We start from the raw sequence: 18689 nt of genomic DNA, 5'->3' as shown, positions 1-18689 counted from the left end.
TCACTTTGCTATACCTGTGTACACATTTATTGATGCATTTATTCTCACCGGCTGGGGGCCAACAAGATGTTAATTTACTATGGATTGAAGTTTGCTTACTTTATTAGATGACAGTACTCCACGCTTTCAGTAGTTCCAGGACAACCTTTCCTCCTTCCATTCCATTGATTGTGCCTTGCCTTGCCTTGTGACTGGTTGGGGTGGTGGAACAGGTTGCAGGTAGGTCAGAGGGATAGAGGGGAGGGAATATACAAAGTGCTGGCTGTCTACGCACAGACCCACAGCAATGCTGCACATGGTACTGGGTAAAACAAGTAGAAATGAAACTGTTTAATGTGTTCCTGATATTGCATACTTCTTTTTGAGAATGCAGTTTCACTCCTATTGTTCATTTGTTACCTTTCAACCAATCTGTTTTAGTGAAGTGACTTTATCTACAGCAGTTGCCTGCAGAATGTGGGTTAAACCAACAGTGTTATCCTGTGCCAGGTACAGCCAGTGCCATTCAGTAAAGCAGCCCAGCGCTGCTAACAGAGTAGTTACTGTATCTGAATTGGCACTATTTCATATGAGCAATGAAAGTAACCCTGCATTTAAGAGACGGCTAGAGGGGAGCAATGTACTACCTGGCCCTGAGAATTTCACTGGTATCAAATTAAGTCTGTCCTTTCCCCCTGTTTTAGCCTTCTGAAATTAAAAACAAGCAAAGCACCAATCCATAAAAACACCTGGGTGTTAATCTAGTCACCTCTGTGACTCACTGTACTGGAGAAAGAAAAGACACTTCTAATTGTTTTAAACATTATCCAAAACTCAAGCTGTGATGCAGCCGTTTGCAAGGGTGCCCCACTGGCTCTGATGATTTCAGACCTTCCCCAATAGCTAAACTTTGTGACCATAACAGTGAGGATGAACTCTGGCCACGGCCTAGATCTGCAATTCACAAGTGTTTTTCATACAGCTGCAATAATATTCTAGAAAATGTAATTGGCCTTTTACTTCATTCACTTCTGCAAATGAAAATAAAGCTACTGTGAGAGCAGATCTTTTGCTAAGAAAATATTTTTTAAATATTTTTATAGCTCTGTCAACAATAAAGGAGTCTCACAGTCTAAAGTCTTTCTCTAAACCTTTTTAATGGAAAAAACTTCATAGAAAATATCCTTTTACTTTTTTAATAACATATAACTATATACATGATTAAAAACTGTAACAAAAAGCTGCAGGGACTGGAAAAATGTTTTGTTGGATCCATGCAGATGGTACATTTAAAAAAGGAATTCACAAATCCATGTACATCAAATGGAGCTGCACTTACAAGGTTGGAAAAAAACATGGCAACTCTGTGTTATTTACCTGAATGTACAGGGAGTAAAGCACAGACATACAAATCACACAAAAAGAATACAAAAGAGTACACAGTGTAAATGCTGTTACCACAGGAGATCTCTTTTTTAAAGTAAATAGGACAAATGAAATAAAATCTCCTTTGCCACATTTTACATTGCAGTTTAAAGATAACTAATTTCTTACTTGCTGTACTCTTAACTCTGACATACGCTACAGTACAAGTACATGACATTTGCATTTAACAACTCAGGAATATTTTGATTCATTTTCATGTCCGTGGATGTACTGTCATTTCTGAATAATATCATGTATATATATTGCTTTAAAAATACATACACAGACTGACATGAGTTAGAAATACAAAATACTGAGGGCTACAACACTACAAAGTGCTGGATACTCTTGTTCTGGTCCAGCAGTATATTTAAGGACACACACAACTTCAAATCTAAGAGGAATTGTTCAGAGAATAAAGAAAAGTAATGTGCAGAAGTGATGACTTGCCGAGTCAGGGCTGGAGTTTTCAACAGGCTGTAGTACAGACTGCAGCTAGGAAAACTCTTACACCTGAGGCCATCATTTTGTCCTTAAACCCCACAGAATGTATCTACAGATTATTTACTGCACTTTTAAAATACACTGTCTTAATTCTAAGTTAAAACATAAAGCAAAACCATTAAAAAAAATTGGGGAGTTCTGCAGCTAGAAGGAAGGAGACAGTGTTCAGTTTGTTAATCGCAAGTTGGAAGAGATACTATAGGCAGCAGAAAATAGTGTGGCAGGTCTTAAACATCTCATTTTTAAAAGAACTTGTTCATATCTTTATCTTGGGCTGAACAAAAGCCAAATGTCTTTGAAAAGTACAATACCAGCCAGTAAGCTCACCTAAGGCTCACAAGTATGGTGCAGATGGCAAGCTCTGATTCCATAAGATAATAAAATTAAACTGACTTCTTTGCTGGGTTCATCCTGTGGCAATGAATACTGGATGATTTTCAGTGTAATCACAAACACTTTACTAGCAGACAAACAAATGGAGACTGTGTGTGCAAATACTTGCTTAGAAAAGAAGGGGAAAAAAGCTGAAAAGAACAGTGATAACAACAACACCACAACTAGGCAGTGAAAGCTGAAATGCTCTGTATAGCCCTGGGATCTGTTCCTGTCCTCCTCAGCACCCTCTCACCCTGTCTGGCCATGCTCTTTTGTCAAGCAGGTAAAACCTTTTGAGTTGCTGTAAGTGAGGGAGGATTTCTGCTTGTAGCAAGTCATAAAATAATAATTAAAATGAAGTTTGAAAACCGAAACATTGTGGGTTAAATCTCACTGGTAAGTGTATTTTGTTGTCCATATAACAATATAGTTCCCTCCCCAGTTTAACATCTTAATGTGAACATGCTCATTGGAAGGTTGCCTATCTAGAATTTTTTGTCTGGTTACAATTCAGTCTTTCATTTCTTAAGAACATCCATGACACTTGATTACTATTCACTCCTAGCATTTTGCATAAATCTGGTTAGAAAAGGCCTGTATGAAATAAGAACGTTAGAAGAAGGCAGGTCTATTTGAGAAGGCAACTTGAAAGCAGTGACTTATTTTATTTGAAGAAGAGATAAATGTGTGTGTGCATGCATTTGCGTTCAACGGTTTTATAGCTAAAACTGTTACTGATGCCCAACAGCAACTTCATCTTGTTAAGATTTGTTTTATAAAGATGTAATGATTCTCAAGAGAGTTTTATGAAAACATGCAGAGTTGGTTTGCATTAGTTACGCAATTATGTGCCCAGTACATATGCTGCAACTTATTTTCTTAAATACATATTGTGTAACACTTTTTATTCCTGAGTGCTGGTCTCCATAAAGAACAGAGAGGGTGGCATCATGTGCTCTTCTGCGGTCTTGCATCATTTTAGGAATTCTTCTGAGGGATCTTTATTGTCACTGTTTTAACTTCAGAATATTCTCTCAATCCGCTTTCACCCCTGAAAAACAAATCACAGCATCAACTTAGACCTGAAATTAATTCCTTATTGAGTAAAACCATGTTAAGTGCTTTCTCACCGAGGATATGCCCTACATTTCTGGCATAGGTTTCTGCTGTACACTGATTTTGTACAGATTTCTTTTCATGGCATCTTTTCAGAAAACCTGAATATGAAGTTATGCATTAGGTCAAAAGTACAAGTGATAGCTCCAGCACTTGTAAGAAGATAGAGAATGACGTTAAACCTAGGAATATTCACTGTCCCTTGATGGAACTGTTAGGAGTGAATTGATGTCCTCCATCCTTTCCAGATCCTGAAGATGTTCAACCACTAAGACTTTCACCATGGTCAGTAAAATTACTGCTTATAATTGTACCCAAGAAAGAAAAGATCAAAACTGATCCTTATGGAAAATGAACTGCTCACAACTATGGATAAAGGTAACTGTGTGACTCCTAAACCTGTTTTTTTTCCCTCTGATACAGTGTCCAGCAGCAGAAATCAACATTTGCACTTACTGTGAAAGAGCATTCAGCCTGCTCAGATTTCCACTAGTTAACTAGAAAACCTGTTTTTGCCCCAGCACAGCATCTTATATACGATGCTACATACTGTCAGAAAGAAGCTAGCCACCTTCTAGGTCCCAGCCATCTGACACATGGCTCTGTGGGATACGTGTTTTGCTCTGTGTAAGTGATAATTAATGGGTGTAGGATCTTCTTGTAGTCAGCTCTGGCCTGCCTCATCCATTAGACAACTCTGCTGAGGTTTAGAGTGGCAGTGGTGTGGCTTCTTGGACATCAGGCTTGCCTCCTCTGAAGTACAGATACTTGCATTTTTGCTGTTCATGTATTGAGAGATGGAGAATCTAGTGAAGTGAACAGTTAGAGTTCTAATATGTCTGCTGAATGCTCTGTGCATAAAGCAAACCTCTCCACCTCAAAACATGGATAGTCCAAGCCCATGAATGGAGGATGTCTTCTACATGAACCAATATGAGGATTCTTTTGAACAAGCGCTTATAGTAATTTACTTCTTTTAGTTAGAGGAATTACATTTTACACCATTCATGTAGTGATAAGGAGCTTTAAAGGAGTGTAAATGTAATGAAATCCCTCCTTTAGACTTTTTTGAGAATAAAAGAATGTTTTTAGTAGCCTGAAAGTAAACAGAAATCATTTGCATTTTGTATATGCATGCAAGTTCTCTGCTGGTATGCACATATTCTGGTACATTCTGTGAGAGTGTAAAACAAGTGTAGCACATCTTAACTTTCTGAGCTCATTTTTTTCCCATGTGTGATAAAATTCTGTTAATTCAAATGCAGAGACAAAATAAGTCCCACATAACACAGGGTTAGCAAAACATCACAGTGGCACAATTAAAATCTGCTGTAATACTGTATTAGCTTAGCAATGGCACACACACATGGACATTTTCTTGCCTGTGTTTTATTGTTCTTTAATTGCTCAACATTATTAATGCTGTAAAATGTATGACTTAAAGCAGAGATCTAAGAAACCTTGGCATTTTAATAGAAAGCATGCAGATATAAGCTGGAGGGTGTGAATTAGAAGGTGATATCTGATCAGAGATGCTGTGAGGGGAGTTGAATAATTACAGTGTAACAAGCAGACTCTATTCTGGTCTGCCTCTGAGTTTCTCTGTTGTCCCCTGTTGAGAATATTGGAAACCAGTCTCACCTGCAAGACTTAAAGAATAAATTTAGACAGGGATTTTTTCAGTCCAAGGGACCCATGCACTGAGAAAGGGTGCACAGCCACCAGAGATTTCCAGGTGCTCACAAGCAGGAAGGACCTCAGACTCAATGCTTGCAGTGACGATATGGGTGAGGCAGAGGGTGGAGCATGGGACTCACTCACAAAATCCAAACACTAAAGCTATTTGTAGGTTTTCAGAAACCTTGGTGTGAGAGAGATTGCCATTAAAACCACTTATTGTTCATGCTTAGTATTTTCAAAGCCATGGATAGGAATCAAGTGTACAACTACTGTAAATTTTTTTCATGGGAGCTGGGTGGTGTCTGATTCCCCCCCACCCTCTTCTGAAAAATTCGACAGTGCTAAGATGTGAATATTTTGCTTGCACAGTTAACCTCCCTGATGTCAGTGGGGTCACTCTTGGGTGTCAGGTTACTCATGTGCTCTTTTGAGCTTAGTAGTTTTAGAATATTTTCACAATGATAAGAGTTAGATGAGATGACATATTTATGCCAGTGTGAGATCACCTCATAACTCATGAATGTGGAGAATAGTACAAATGTGTTATTCAAAGTACTCCCTAATGAGGGAAAATATTTCAGACTACATAAGAGCTTATTTTATAGATCAAGTTGTATACTTCAACAAATTTAAAGTTTTAAAGAGTTTGACCTTTAGTTTTACTGCTAAGCTTGCCTTAGCCATAAGCTATTTTGAAATCTTAGGTGAGACATATCTGGTGCACATGCCTCCTGCAAAGAAATTAATTGAATCCTTTGTATGCGAAACCAATCTGGAGCTGATGCAATTGCTAGACTTCTTTGTGACTGTAATGAGAACTAGAAACTGTTAAGATTTTGAATTAGGTACATGGGACAGTATTTGAAGGTGGAGCTCAAATATTCAAAATATTTGGTGCTTAATTCTAAATGGAATAAGAAAAGAAAGAATGCTTTGTAATGGAAGGTGATTCTTTTTAGGGGATGTAAACACATTTGCTTATCCTTCCCTAAGCCTGATTTAATTAACATTGCTTATAAACATGGAAAAGACAGATAACTTTTAAATGAAATTCCAACACACCTAAAGGAAAAAAATAGCAAGAGAAGCAAAAAATGGCAAAACAGCCCTGAAACAAGTACACTGAACTATGTAAAGAGAATCTTTATGGAAAAGTACTGATTAATATGGATAAGGAAAACCTGTTGGAAAACACAGGCTAGAGTTGGAACAAATACAGAGAAATTTCAAGTATCTTTCAGAATAAGAAGAGGCTCCCAGTAACTCGTGTTGCTGTGTCACAATAAATAGATATATAAATAACTAAAAATCACTTCCAACTGGTAGTGGTTATGAGTCATTTTTTACTATACTCTGATCCTCAGATGAGAATATTTCCTGATCTTAACTTACAAGGAAGGATTTTATTAAGTTGGAGAGCTGAAAACAGTTTAGAAGACAATAGTACAATACTTACATCTCTCTACCATTGCCAGACATTTTGAAACCTCCAAAAGGACTTTGGGCATTTAAGGCGTTGTAGCAATTTATCCTGTAACAGGAAAAGGCATTAATTTCAATTGCACTGACAGAGGCACATTTGAACAACTCTAGAGATACTGAAACTGACAGAGCTAAGGATACTGTACAGCTACTAGTAATAACAAACTTGTATCTTGCTGAAAAGAAATGAGGGACTTATCCCACAAAAGCAGTGTTCTACTCAAAAGGAGAGAAGGGTTTAGTTTGTGGGGACTGGAGGAAGGCAGGGAACACCTGGCTTCACTTCACACATTAGCTTCACTAATTAACTGCTTGTTAATCTGCTAACAAATCTCATGCAAATTTCTAACACAAAACTATCAGATTTGAATTCATCCTTTTTCCACGATTTTTCTTGTATCTGTACTTTATCTAGGTTTAACAAATTGCAAGCTATTAAGCTCTAAGATCAGCACTTCATACACCTAAAGATGTGAGTGAAAGAGGTGTCCTTTTGGTTCCTTACTGGAGAAAATACATGATACTTTATGCCTTTAGCAGAAACCTTACAGGATTCTTCTCCACAGAAAGGACCATTTGTACTCCTGTTTTGTTCTCAGCAGTGCTGTTCAGCAGGGTAAGGGACAGCCATGCTAACAGAAAGCAAGGTGCCTTCCACTTAATAGCATCTGACTGCTATGAGCCAAGAGGCAACATCCCCCAACAGCTGTTCTGTATCTTGCGTAGTGATTCACCACTAGGATGGGCTAGATAAACACTTTTCAGACAAAGGCTGCAAAACTGAGGTAACATGATGATAACGAGTCAAATTCTTTATCTCCAAGAGCAGGAGTGTGATAACTTCTGCCTTACCAGACTGTCCCAGCCTGCATTGCTGAAGAGACTGTCAGGGCCTTGTTTATATCATTTGTAAAGACAGCAGCTACCAGCCCAAAATCAGAATTGTTGGCTCTCTCGATAACTTCATCCAGGGTTTTAAATCTCAGTATTTCTTGAACAGGCCCAAAAATCTGCAAGAAAGATTAATCATTAATTTGTAAAACTGCTCACTCAGCAATATTTTATTCCTGTTCTATTCTGCTTTTAAAATGGTCTGTCCTTTCCTGTTTTACTTTCTACAAAGTTTCACAGCAACATTTGTTACCGATAAAAGCTGTCTGTAAAACTACTTGAATTTCCCAAAACAGTCTTCCTAGTGAAACACATCAATTTCTTCCTTTATCTCTTTAAAGTCTGAGACTAAAGCAAATGACAAAAATTGAGTTGCTTTATCTATACTGATGCTTCAGTTGTTCTATGCATCAGTTCTGAATAGATTTTACTCTTTGTTGTTGCTATATAGCAGTAATATTCAGTCTAAAGCTTTTGTCTTAAGTTAAAAAAGGAAATGAAATAATGTTTAGAACATTTTAAAATGATCTTGCCCACGTGTGTGAATACCTCCTCTTTGGCAATCCGCATGTCATCTGTTACATTGGAAAACACTGTAGGTTCAATGAAGAAGCCCTTTCTTCCTAGCCCTTTACCCCCACATTCAAGTTTTGCTCCTTCAGTAATGCCGCTTTGAATCAGTTCCAAGATCTTGTTGTATTGTTTTTTATCAATCTGAAAGAGAGAAGAAGCTGTTTGACTTGCACTTGACAATCAACCAAAAATTAGTCTTTTGGGCAGGCAATATTCCAGACAGTAGACTCATGTATATCTTCCCTGTTGGCTTGAGATGCCAAAGATCTACAAATAGCTGCTGACTGTAATGTAGGGCTGTCTTCTAAAGGATGTGTCTCTGTATGTATATGGCTTACCCACATTCTTCCTAAGGAATCTGGTTTGTAAGCACAAACAAAGCAAGGCATTATTTTTTTGTTCCTAAGTCACTTTTGAAAATTTGATAAGCCTATCTTGTTATTAGTGGCAGGTGTATACATGTCTGATTCTGACCATCTTTTGCTTCTAATTCCCATTTCTCTGGTGGTCTACAAGCACAGTTACTGTTGTAGACAATTCCTGATAATACATGCCTGCACAGAGACTTTTGTAGGCTTCTCTCTTATGAATGGTGGCACTGTGTAGTTTGCAAACACGTCTTGGCAGCTAAAGACCAGAATCCTGCTGTTAAATCTGGGAGGCAAACTTACTTAAGTACAGGAAGAGAATTTTCACTAAACAGCATCTCTGGCCTGGGACTCCAAGCGAATATGCAGTGAATGAACTCTGTCCTGTTAAGAGTTAAATGCTTCCAGGCAGTTTCTGGACTGTAGAGCTGAAGCACTGTTCCTTTACCTGTGGCCCTTGTTCTGTAGTTGGGTCAAAAGGACTCCCTACTACTCTCCTCTTTGCACGTTCTACACTTCTTCTAACAAACTCTTCATAGATTGATTCTTCCACGTAAATCCTTGAGCCTGCAGTGCAGCATTGACCTTGATTGAAGAAGACCCCCTGGTGAGCTTGTTCCACAGCATAGTCCACTACAAAAACAAGATAATGTACACTGCTCTTAAACATCGTAGGCACATCTAATTTTGCACCAATTTCATGTATATTGCATAGTGTCACATCTACAAGACAGAAACATCTGATTCTGTGATCTTCTTGGCCTATACAAGCGACCATATGAGGCTTTAAAATTATAAGTCAATTATGGAACAATCAACCCATGATTTCTGTTTCACCCTCTTTAGATGCAGAACCAAGGCATCCAGGATTCAAACAGGAGAGGAAAATCCAGATGTATTTACACATTCTATGGAATGGCTGGGTTGAAAAGAACCTTAATGATCATCTAGTTTCAACCCCCCTGTCACAGGCAGGGTTGCCAACCACCAGGCTGCCTAGAGCCACATCCAGCCTGAAATTCAGAGCTAAATTCTCACAGTGGGTATAACAGTTGACTAGGAAAGAATCTGGGCCATGTGATACTGAATTTATCATTGAAAAGCAGTGACTTTCAGCACTGCAATACTTCTGTTATTATCTGTAACACTTCGGAACACTGTTCAAGGTGTAGTCCTTTATGGAGTAAACAAAGCATGTTTTACTCTCAGTAAATCTCAACAGAGATGTCTTATTCTGCTTTCAGCATAGTCATGAAAAAAAATTATGTTGGGTGTTCCCTGGACTAAATTCAAGTTTTCCCAGACACCTCCATGGAAACTGAAAACAATAGTGCATAGACCTGATTAACTGATACATCTTTCTCATAGCCAAGTCTGGCACAATGAAGAGTTCTAATAACCATTCTTCTCTGATTTTTGTGGATTTTTTTTTTTTTTTTCAAATGTGCACTGAACTTTGAACAGCTTTGTCATGCTTTCTGCTAACTTTTGGCACACAGCGTTCCTCAAACAGAACAAACAGCTCCTTTGGAATGGTGAGCAAATTGTCTGCTGTTCTTAAATAATCAGAGCTTTGAAGTTTGAATTTCAGGTCAAGTGCTGGTGGTTGTAATTATGGGAAGGCCAGAGAGCTTTAGTATGATATATTGTGGAACCGACAGTACTGAGGAAGACTTTGCTCTTCTCTGTGCCTTGTTAATCCCCTGTGGCCTGCAACTTCTTACCAGGTCTTCAACCTTATTTGGCAGATACAGCAGGTCACAGATAAACTACAGCTGTGTGGCAGCGAGGAGCATTTTGTCCCTCCCCAGGGAAAAACAGAGCACAGACTTGCTCCCAGCATATACTATTCTACTAAAAGCATTCAGATTATCCAATCTGAGTAAATAGGTTAGGGACAGTTGAGACATGGTGCGAGTTGGAGATGGCTAACTGGGATAAAGGCTCCAACTTCTGCACCTGACTCCAGCTGGCAGGAGCCTCTTTGGCCTACCAAGAACACTGTGACTGCAGTTTAGCTGCCCAGGTTGGGAAAACTTTCCCATGTAGGAAAGACTTCCACTACTGAGAGCTGTCAAGGTTTCTCTAGCCTTTCAGATGTCAGTAATTTCTGAAAATGAATGTGGGACTGTAACCTGCTTTGTAATATATGCTATTCAGAACCATTCTATCCACTTTTTCTCCTTAAATGAAAAGACCAAATCTTAAACATCTATTTCTTTGAGTTACAAAGTTAGAAAATGCAATAAGTACAGTGTGCCTGCATGACACCTGAAAGGATAGCTCAAAGCAAGGTCATCTTAATGGGGTGATAACTTCAATACCTCCTGCTAATATCTCCTAAATATCAACACTATTAACTATTTTATTGCTGATCATTTCGGCAGAAACTTCCAGTCTGTGTTTTTATTCTGTCCTAAACTGCTGTCCTGTACCTTCTCAGGTGCCAAAAATCCCAGCTGCAGATCATCTAGTTGCCAAGATCTTCAGCTCCCTGCTGACACTGGCAACGAAGATATTTCAATACACAATTCTTCAATTGTGAAAATATATAAAATGGAAGTCTCCATCTATAGCTAACAATTAAAACAGCTTAAAAAGGAATCCTGCACTGATTAGCTACTCAAATTAATTCAAAGTCTGCATATTGGCTTTGAATCTATCACAGACCACCCTACTGGAGAGTTTAGAACGACAAATATGTATGAGACCATGACTGCAATTAACACCATATCTGTGTTCTTGGTTCTGACTGTTTTTCCATTTTGTTCTCTGCAAATCTCTGGGTACAAATGTTTTCTTTTTATAAAAATATCATAACCCTGGTCGTTTCTATAATACTGAAAAGTGCAACTAGTTACAGTTGTATTCGTCACTTCACTTTGTCTAAAAGCTAAGCCTTAAGATGAAGAAAGAAAAGGAAGATACAGAAACATTTAAGAAAAGTGTGGAAGTGCTGACTTACAATCAGCATCTGCAAAAATGATGTTTGGGCTTTTCCCACCCAGCTCCAGTGTAACTCTCTTCAAGTTACTCCTTCCAGCTGCTTCTTGGATCAGCTTCCCAACCTGAAAGGAAACGGAGACAAGTTTTACAGGCAGTGTAGTCATACAGTTCATTTTAACAGCCAATGCTGGACATCATTGCAACAGAGCCTTAAGTATTCCAGCAAGTTCTTCAGTCTAAACAGATTTTCATCATCAGTGGACAGTATTACAGTTTTCTAGAATTGGAGAGGGGACAAGGCAAAGCACAAGGTGTTTGTACCCTTCATCCTTTCGTACTTATGCTAAAATAGCTTAGACTTTATCTTAGGGTACTTTAGGAGGGTTAAGTTAAACATCTGAAACTGACACAGCTAGAATTATTTCCATCAAACCTACTGGCACATTCACAAGATTTTACATCTATTGCCAAGAGGATTGCTTATTGTATGGAACTGCTGAATCACAGCCTGAACCTCTGATTGATCACCTGAGGAGAGCAATGAGTCAGCCACGGGAGCACAGGTGAAGGCAACTCACCTGTGCTGCAGGAAGGGGTGGAGCCTGGCTGCACCTCTTCTAGACCCATTTAAGAGCTGACTGCCAGTGGGGAAGGATCTCTCTGGAGATCTGCTCCATTGGAGTTCATCTTGCAAGCCCAGGACAGAGTGAGTGACTTTCTCTCATCTTTCTCTTATCTTTCTCTTATTGCTCCAATATAAATTATATTAGCCAAGCTCCTGGACACCCCCCCCCCCCCACTCCTCGTACTATCCATTGATTATACACTTATACAATTTTTAGTTTTATGTAGAACAAAATAGATCTGATAACAGTGTGTGTATTAAGTCTTTACTAAGCATATTACTATTCATCAGTAATAACTGCTATCACGTGTCTTTATGTAGTCCAGGGGTTAGCTATCCAAAGTGATGATTGCTATTAGAACTTATTTCACTCTTATTACTTGTAAAATGCTAGCTGAGCTGTTTGTAGGAGAGCATTTGTTCTCCAAATTCAGTTTTCAGCATCATAAGTTTTAAATAATTTGACAGTGAAATCATGATTGAGATTCTAAGGAAATCATCAACCTTTTCTGCTGGGTTAGCAGCACACCAAGCAGGGCAAAAAGTTAGAAATGCACCATCCCAGATCTGACTCTCAGCTGCTTCACAGACAATATGGGTTGAGGAGGTCAAAAGCACCTACAAATATTTTGGTAGATTGTTGGGTCAGCTGGAGCAGAATGCAGCCCTGTGAGAAAACGAACAGCATCGAGTTGCAGATCTCACTAAGGAACATAAGGACTGATAAATGGAGTAGCAGTCTGACAACTACATGTTTGATGTGTTGTGTGTACCCAGTAGAGAGGGCAGTGCAGTTGGAAAGGCAGCAGTGCTCCCTGGATTAATCACTCAAAAATAGATCACGTTCTATAGTCACATTGTAATGGGGCCTATTTTGTAGCAAATAAAATATCACAGGTATCCCCCAGTAAAGTGTGGCATTAAGTGTCTCTTTATTGTTTAGAAGCCTGAGATCCTTGAGAAGTGATTTCTCTTAACTGCAGTGTGTTTTAAGGTCAAGTGGGGAGTCAGATGTGATGTGAGTCTGCAGTGGGACTTCTTTCTCCTCCTGGTACTCTTTTCTCTATGTAATTGGATTTCTCACTTTTCCATTTCTAAAGCCAGATGAGTAGGATTCCCAGCAGTAAGGGGTTAATGTTTGAGAAGCTAAGCCTCCTATAGAACTGAGATCTGTCTGCTGGAGAAAGGTAAGTCAGCACAAGAGTAATTAGAAAGCAAATGAAACAGAAACCAGGGCCTCCACAGAAAACAAATAAAAAACAGACACAAAAACCCATCAAACAAACACCAAAACACCCAACTAACTAAATGAAAAAAGACACATAAAGCAAAAATGCCGCAGGGTAATGAAGGAGTTGTCAGCCATTTCATGTACCTTTGTGATTAACTGTTTATCTGGTGATACCACAGTTGTGTGTAACTGGGGGTTTAAAAAAGAAATATAGAAATTACCGTTAACTTCCTTATCCCTATATTGATGGAGTGTTGACATTATCATGAAATTCCTTGCATATCCCCTTAATTGGAACTGAGTTTATTGTTGTGTTTGACTGACAGCCAGAAGTGAACATGAAAAAGAAGGATCCTTTCTGCCCTCCATTCCCACTACACATATTGAGCACGTCATCTGCAAATTCCAGCCTCTCAAACTCTGCTGAAAACGTACACTGGAAACTAGTAAGGGTGCTGTGTTTATAGCCAGTGCCAGCTAATGCCATTCACACCCGCACTGCCCTGAACCTCCCTCTCTCAGATAACAAGTCACCTATTTCCCCTCAAAAATCTGCAAAGAGCAGAGCAGACCAAAGCCATCAGAGCTAGGTTCAGCCCAGCATCCCTCCTCCCCCTTCCAGTGCACCACTTATATGTCAAAACTGTTCTGTCCACATAAATATGGACTTTTGAAGAACTGTACACTAACAAGTGATTGGCAAACATGCAAGTCCAAATATCATCAGTGGCAAATAGAGCAACAATGTTAATTTCAAAAACTGTTGTTCACAGTATTGTTAATAGAGGGAGGTTAATGTCAAGTTTCCAAATAGAAGCTTAACAGCTCCACTGTATCAGAAATCAGTGTAGACATCAGGTTGGTAGGGCTCACGCTGCTCAGCATTTTTGTTCACTGTGCTTCTATTGTACCCTGTGTACACAGGTTGAAAAAAGTCTTAGGGAGGGCACCAGAGCTGTGATTATTTAGTGACAAAGACTGCCTTTTGTAACTGACCTTCTCTATAAAGAGAAAGACAGCATGAAAGGGATAAGTGATAGTGTTCCAATCTGTATGGTCTTTCAATACATGCTTCCTGCGGTGTCTCTCAGCTCTATCTGTGAGCTCCCAATAGGCAGTACAGCCTTGCAAAGGAACACTGGAAGAGAGGACTCTCCCACAGATAATGGAGCTGTGTGGTTATCCAGCAGGAATGTTGGCAGAGAAAACTGTGACTCCCCATCTTTGTTTTGAATAGGCTTCAAGATTGATATCAGAAGTATCCCTGGATAGCTTGTGAAGTACCATAACCTTGAAAGCTGTGTGGAGGGTGAGGCATATGTAATTTGGCCCATCTGAAAGAAAACAATTTGTTACTCAGAACAACAAAAACAAGAAAGATAATTAAAGAAACATTTTGGAGCGCTCCTGTGTAAAACAACTTCTTGAAGAATAGTTTCTGAACTGTGAATTATATGATGTTAGGTATTGAGAGTGTATTGAGACATACAGCATTTGGTTGTTGCTTCTTTCTATGCTCAGTGTCTCCTTCAAGAGGATGCTCATGCAGTCATTTTAAATACATCTCTGCAGAAATTCGAAGAAGTCTATTGATGTTTTCTTCATTTTTCTGTTTTGAGACAGAAAACAGCATCTCAATGGTATAGGTGTTTTTGCCTGTTAAAGCAGTGGAAGTCTCACAAGTCAAAAGCAAACTTGAAGGTTTGTAATGCTTTCTCTACAGTTTTGTCAGAACCTCCAGCTTCACCTCTGGTCTGAGCCTCCTCTGGTCACATGTTAACATATTAGAGAACACCTGAATCAAAGGGAATCTAGCTGAGCAACAGATAACTTTCTTGCATGCTGCAAGATAAGATATGAAGGTAAGAATGCACAGGAATCTCTGCAAGCTAAAATATTCCATTAACAGTGGAAAATTGATGGAAGGAATATACTTCATCAGGTAGTTACTTCAGCATCCTAAGTAACTGGCTTACCAATCTTTGCTATTATAGCTTTCCAGGGATAGTGGGAGAACATCTGAAGGATCTAAGTGTTGTAAGTTACAAGAGATTAATGAAGTCCTAGGGAGATGGTACTTTTGCATCACCCCATTTGTTTCAGTTTTAAGAAGCAGTTTTTGTAGGCAGCCGTCATTCAAGGACAGTTCCCTAAGTTCTCCCAAAATCACTAAGGAAGGAAAAAGGAAAGGACTTCCTTGCATTCAGGAAGCTCAACCTTTCCAAGATACAATCAAAACAGAGGAGCTGGAGCAAGACTGAATAATAATGTAGCCTCTTTAAATTCTTCTCATTTCAAATGAGGCATGTCTGTAATTCTGTAAGCTCACAGACTTCTCAGAAGAGGACAAATCACCTTTAGGATTCTTGTTGTTAAAAGCGGAAAATTCCGGGATGTAATTCTTCGTGATGTCCAGAACCAGCATGACATTGTATGATCCAGGACAGCTTACACAACTTATGCAGTAGGTAGACATTCTGTCTACATCATGCATTGTGACATTCATCTCACTTCGGAAATGAAAGGAGATTCCTGCTGAGTAAATTAGAATCAGTGGTAATACAGCTGTTAGCTACAAACATTTGTTTGGCATGAATCAATCTTAACTCTCCTGTAGTTTGCTTTGATGGTCTCTCTTGTATCTTGTTGACTAACGATGAGATCATTCTTTGTTAATCTAAGTGCATAAAGAAAACATTCTGCCAAGCAAAATGCAGGCTTTTTTTTTTTAATGTTGTTTATAGACCTTTTGTTTACAGAGGCATCCAGAACAATTTACTGTATATTTATTTGGGTTACTTTACAGAAGTGCATGAACATAGACCTAAATCCTATCTTTAATCTGTCAGCCTTTTAACGGGTGGTAGTTTGAACAAAGTGGAAACCAGCCACTTAAGATAAACTTCTAGTTGGCCATGGCTTCAAATGTTTTGTGTGCTATCTATGATTCTCATCTCGAGAGCATTTAACAACTGGAGAGAATTGCAAGCATCTCTGATTTGGAGGTAACACATTTGTTTCTGAACAGAAGTTATTAGAACCCATTAAGCTTTTCTACAATTTTTTTTAATTAAATCCAGCCAGTTCCTTAAATGCTTTTTTCTTTTTTTTTTCCCCTCAGCTGCATAGCTTCTTGAACTTCATAACAATCTGTAATCTTAGGCCTCAAACAGGTTATTCCTAACTATTCCATGTGCCTCAGGAATTTATATGTACCCAGATTCTGTTCAAATGGAGCACATACGTACAGGTATGGCCAGACATCTCACAGAAGTCAAACTGAGACTCTGTATTCACAGTCCTGAGTGGAAATAAAGGTATATGAAGAATAAAGCAGCATCTGAAAATGTATTCTCCCTGCCACTTGTTGGTCTTTTCCCTTTTGCTACTTAGCAAAATGTCTTTCGTTCAAGAATGTAGCAGAAAAATGAAGAACATCTTTGCATTTGTTGACGTGTGTAAAAACTGTCCTCTCATCAACAGTTGTCTACAAATAAGTTCTGCTGCTTCATTTAAATCTAGGGAAATAGAAGAGACCTGTGTAACTTCTCCTGTACTTCTGAGCCCTGCAGCCCAAGAGCAGACACACGGGTAAACCAGACATCCAGAGTTTGAATCTATTCTGAAGCTTGGAAAATGAAAAGGACTTAAGTAAATTGTTGCTAGTAAGTCCTGCAAAAGAATTACATTTTTAGAGGAACTTTAAAGGGAAGGCATAGAGGAATTGATGGAACAGTGAAGAAGTTGAAGCAGAGAGGGTCAGAGGAAAATGGATTGGCACGTACAGTGAATAACAGGGATAGTACAGGAGATGGCTGAGCTTTGCAGAACCACCTACAAGGTCCTGGCAGGCAAGAATTTCACCCTACAACTAAGGACTGGGAAGATCAAGGAGATGCACAGTAAGAGGCAATGGGATGCTAAATTGTGTATGATCTTTCAAGGAAAGGTAAGAAAGGAATGAGAGCCAGTGTTGACACTGTCAGACTGGCTGGAATAAAGATTGTTTCTGACAGCTTAATTTTCATGTGATTGTGGAAGATGAGGAAAAAAAAAAAAAAACATGTCAGTGATGCCTGAGATTGCCATAATTAAGGAGTCTCATGGATCAGCCCTGTTGTGCTATAACATCACAGTAAAAATAAATGCTTCTGTTAAAAAGCTGCTGAAGAGTCTGAATCAAAGCAAGCAGAGAAGCCAAGAAAGCTGTTGAAATTAAGGAGACACAATATTTTTATGCTTACTTTCTTTCTCAGTATGATTTTCTTTCTTTCATTGCACCAGCTGTTGAAGTGAAATTCATAGCTGACAGAGTTGGGTGCCTGCAGAACACTTCCTAATGAGCTGTGGAGCGATGCACCACGGGATACAGAGACGAAGTGATCCATGGAGGGTATTTCACAAGAAAGAGTCTAAGCTAAGAAAGACATGGAAGACTACTGTTCTGATGTGCATAAGCCAACCCATAAAAGGGAGTGCAAGGAGGAAAGAAAGAAGTGGAATCAAGCAGTGATGAAACCACAGGAAAACAGGTCTTTTCAGATAACTTTTTTTTCACATACTATTTGAGGAAAAGTGAATGAAAAGTAAATAGTAGTACTTAATTTTGAAAGTATTAAAGAACCTGAGAAAAGAAATAGAGACAGGGAGCTCCGTCCAAACATAACTTTTCTTTTCCTAGTCAGAGTTAATTTTCTCCCCTGACTTACTGATCTCCTTTAGAAGCAAAGTTTCCATCAGTGTTGGAAACACACACTCTAAATTCATACAGTTCAAAATCTGTGAAACTTTTGGCTCCTTCTTACAATAATATGAAGGCAAATCTTAAAGAGGTTGCAAGGATGGCCACTGGTAGCTATTAAATACAATTGTCCACATATACTTTCAGGCTCAGGAAGTATTTAAATTACTGATTACCAAAGGTTATGAGGGAAAAGCATCACTCTACACATGCTTTGTTCTTCTGTAAGCAGTCTGTTCCTGGTTATGTTCTGAGATAAGGTACTAGGCTGGATGGGTCTTTGGTGTGGCTGTGTCAGGCTTTATTGAGATAAGGTCATGAACTTGGCCTTCTTGCTGTTATTTCTTTTGTATGTGGGTTGGAATCAATACATCTTGTAAAACATAAGTATTAATATTTTGTAGGAAGAGCAGCCTTTAAATAAATTCCTCAGGACATGATGATGTTTTTTACAGGCAAATGGTGAGTTTTCAATAGTCACAAACACATACTTGAAAGGTAAACCATTTATATATTTTTCTGAAAGATCTCTATGGTAAACTCGAGAAGAAAAAAAAAAACAAAAAAAAACTGCTCAGACATCTAAACTTGAAGATCTTCAGTACAGTACTGATAGATTTTTCTATTAACCATGTCATGTTGAAAGTATGAACTGCCTTAACTAGCATCCAGACAAAAGGGGGAAGTAGAAGTTAGTATCATTCTATTTACATATCTGATGGCTATCAGAAGTCCTCATCACTGTCAAGTACT

At 38.7% G+C, this 18689-nt stretch overlaps 1 protein-coding gene across 1 annotated transcript in view; it reads right to left on the bottom strand.

Annotated features, from left to right (window-relative positions):
* Nucleotides 1-1117: 1117 nt before the first annotated feature.
* ALDH1A2 (aldehyde dehydrogenase 1 family member A2) overlaps nt 1118-18689 on the bottom strand; it is a 30567-nt gene continuing 12995 nt past the window's right edge. The window contains exons 7-12 of the mRNA XM_010717272.3: nt 11359-11461; nt 8842-9026; nt 8002-8166; nt 7414-7571; nt 6536-6610; nt 1118-3334 (exon numbers count right to left, since the gene is read on the bottom strand). Of these exons, the coding sequence (XP_010715574.1) occupies nt 3262-3334; nt 6536-6610; nt 7414-7571; nt 8002-8166; nt 8842-9026; nt 11359-11461 (759 nt within the window). The 3' untranslated portion in view covers nt 1118-3261. The remainder of the gene's footprint in view (nt 3335-6535; nt 6611-7413; nt 7572-8001; nt 8167-8841; nt 9027-11358; nt 11462-18689) is intronic.

The sequence above is a fragment of the Meleagris gallopavo genome, chromosome 12 (genome assembly GCF_000146605.3).
Source record: "Meleagris gallopavo isolate NT-WF06-2002-E0010 breed Aviagen turkey brand Nicholas breeding stock chromosome 12, Turkey_5.1, whole genome shotgun sequence".
NCBI lineage: Eukaryota > Metazoa > Chordata > Aves > Galliformes > Phasianidae > Meleagris > Meleagris gallopavo.
Note: the sequence above shows the minus strand (reverse complement) of the source record. Positions and strands in the feature narration are given on the sequence as shown.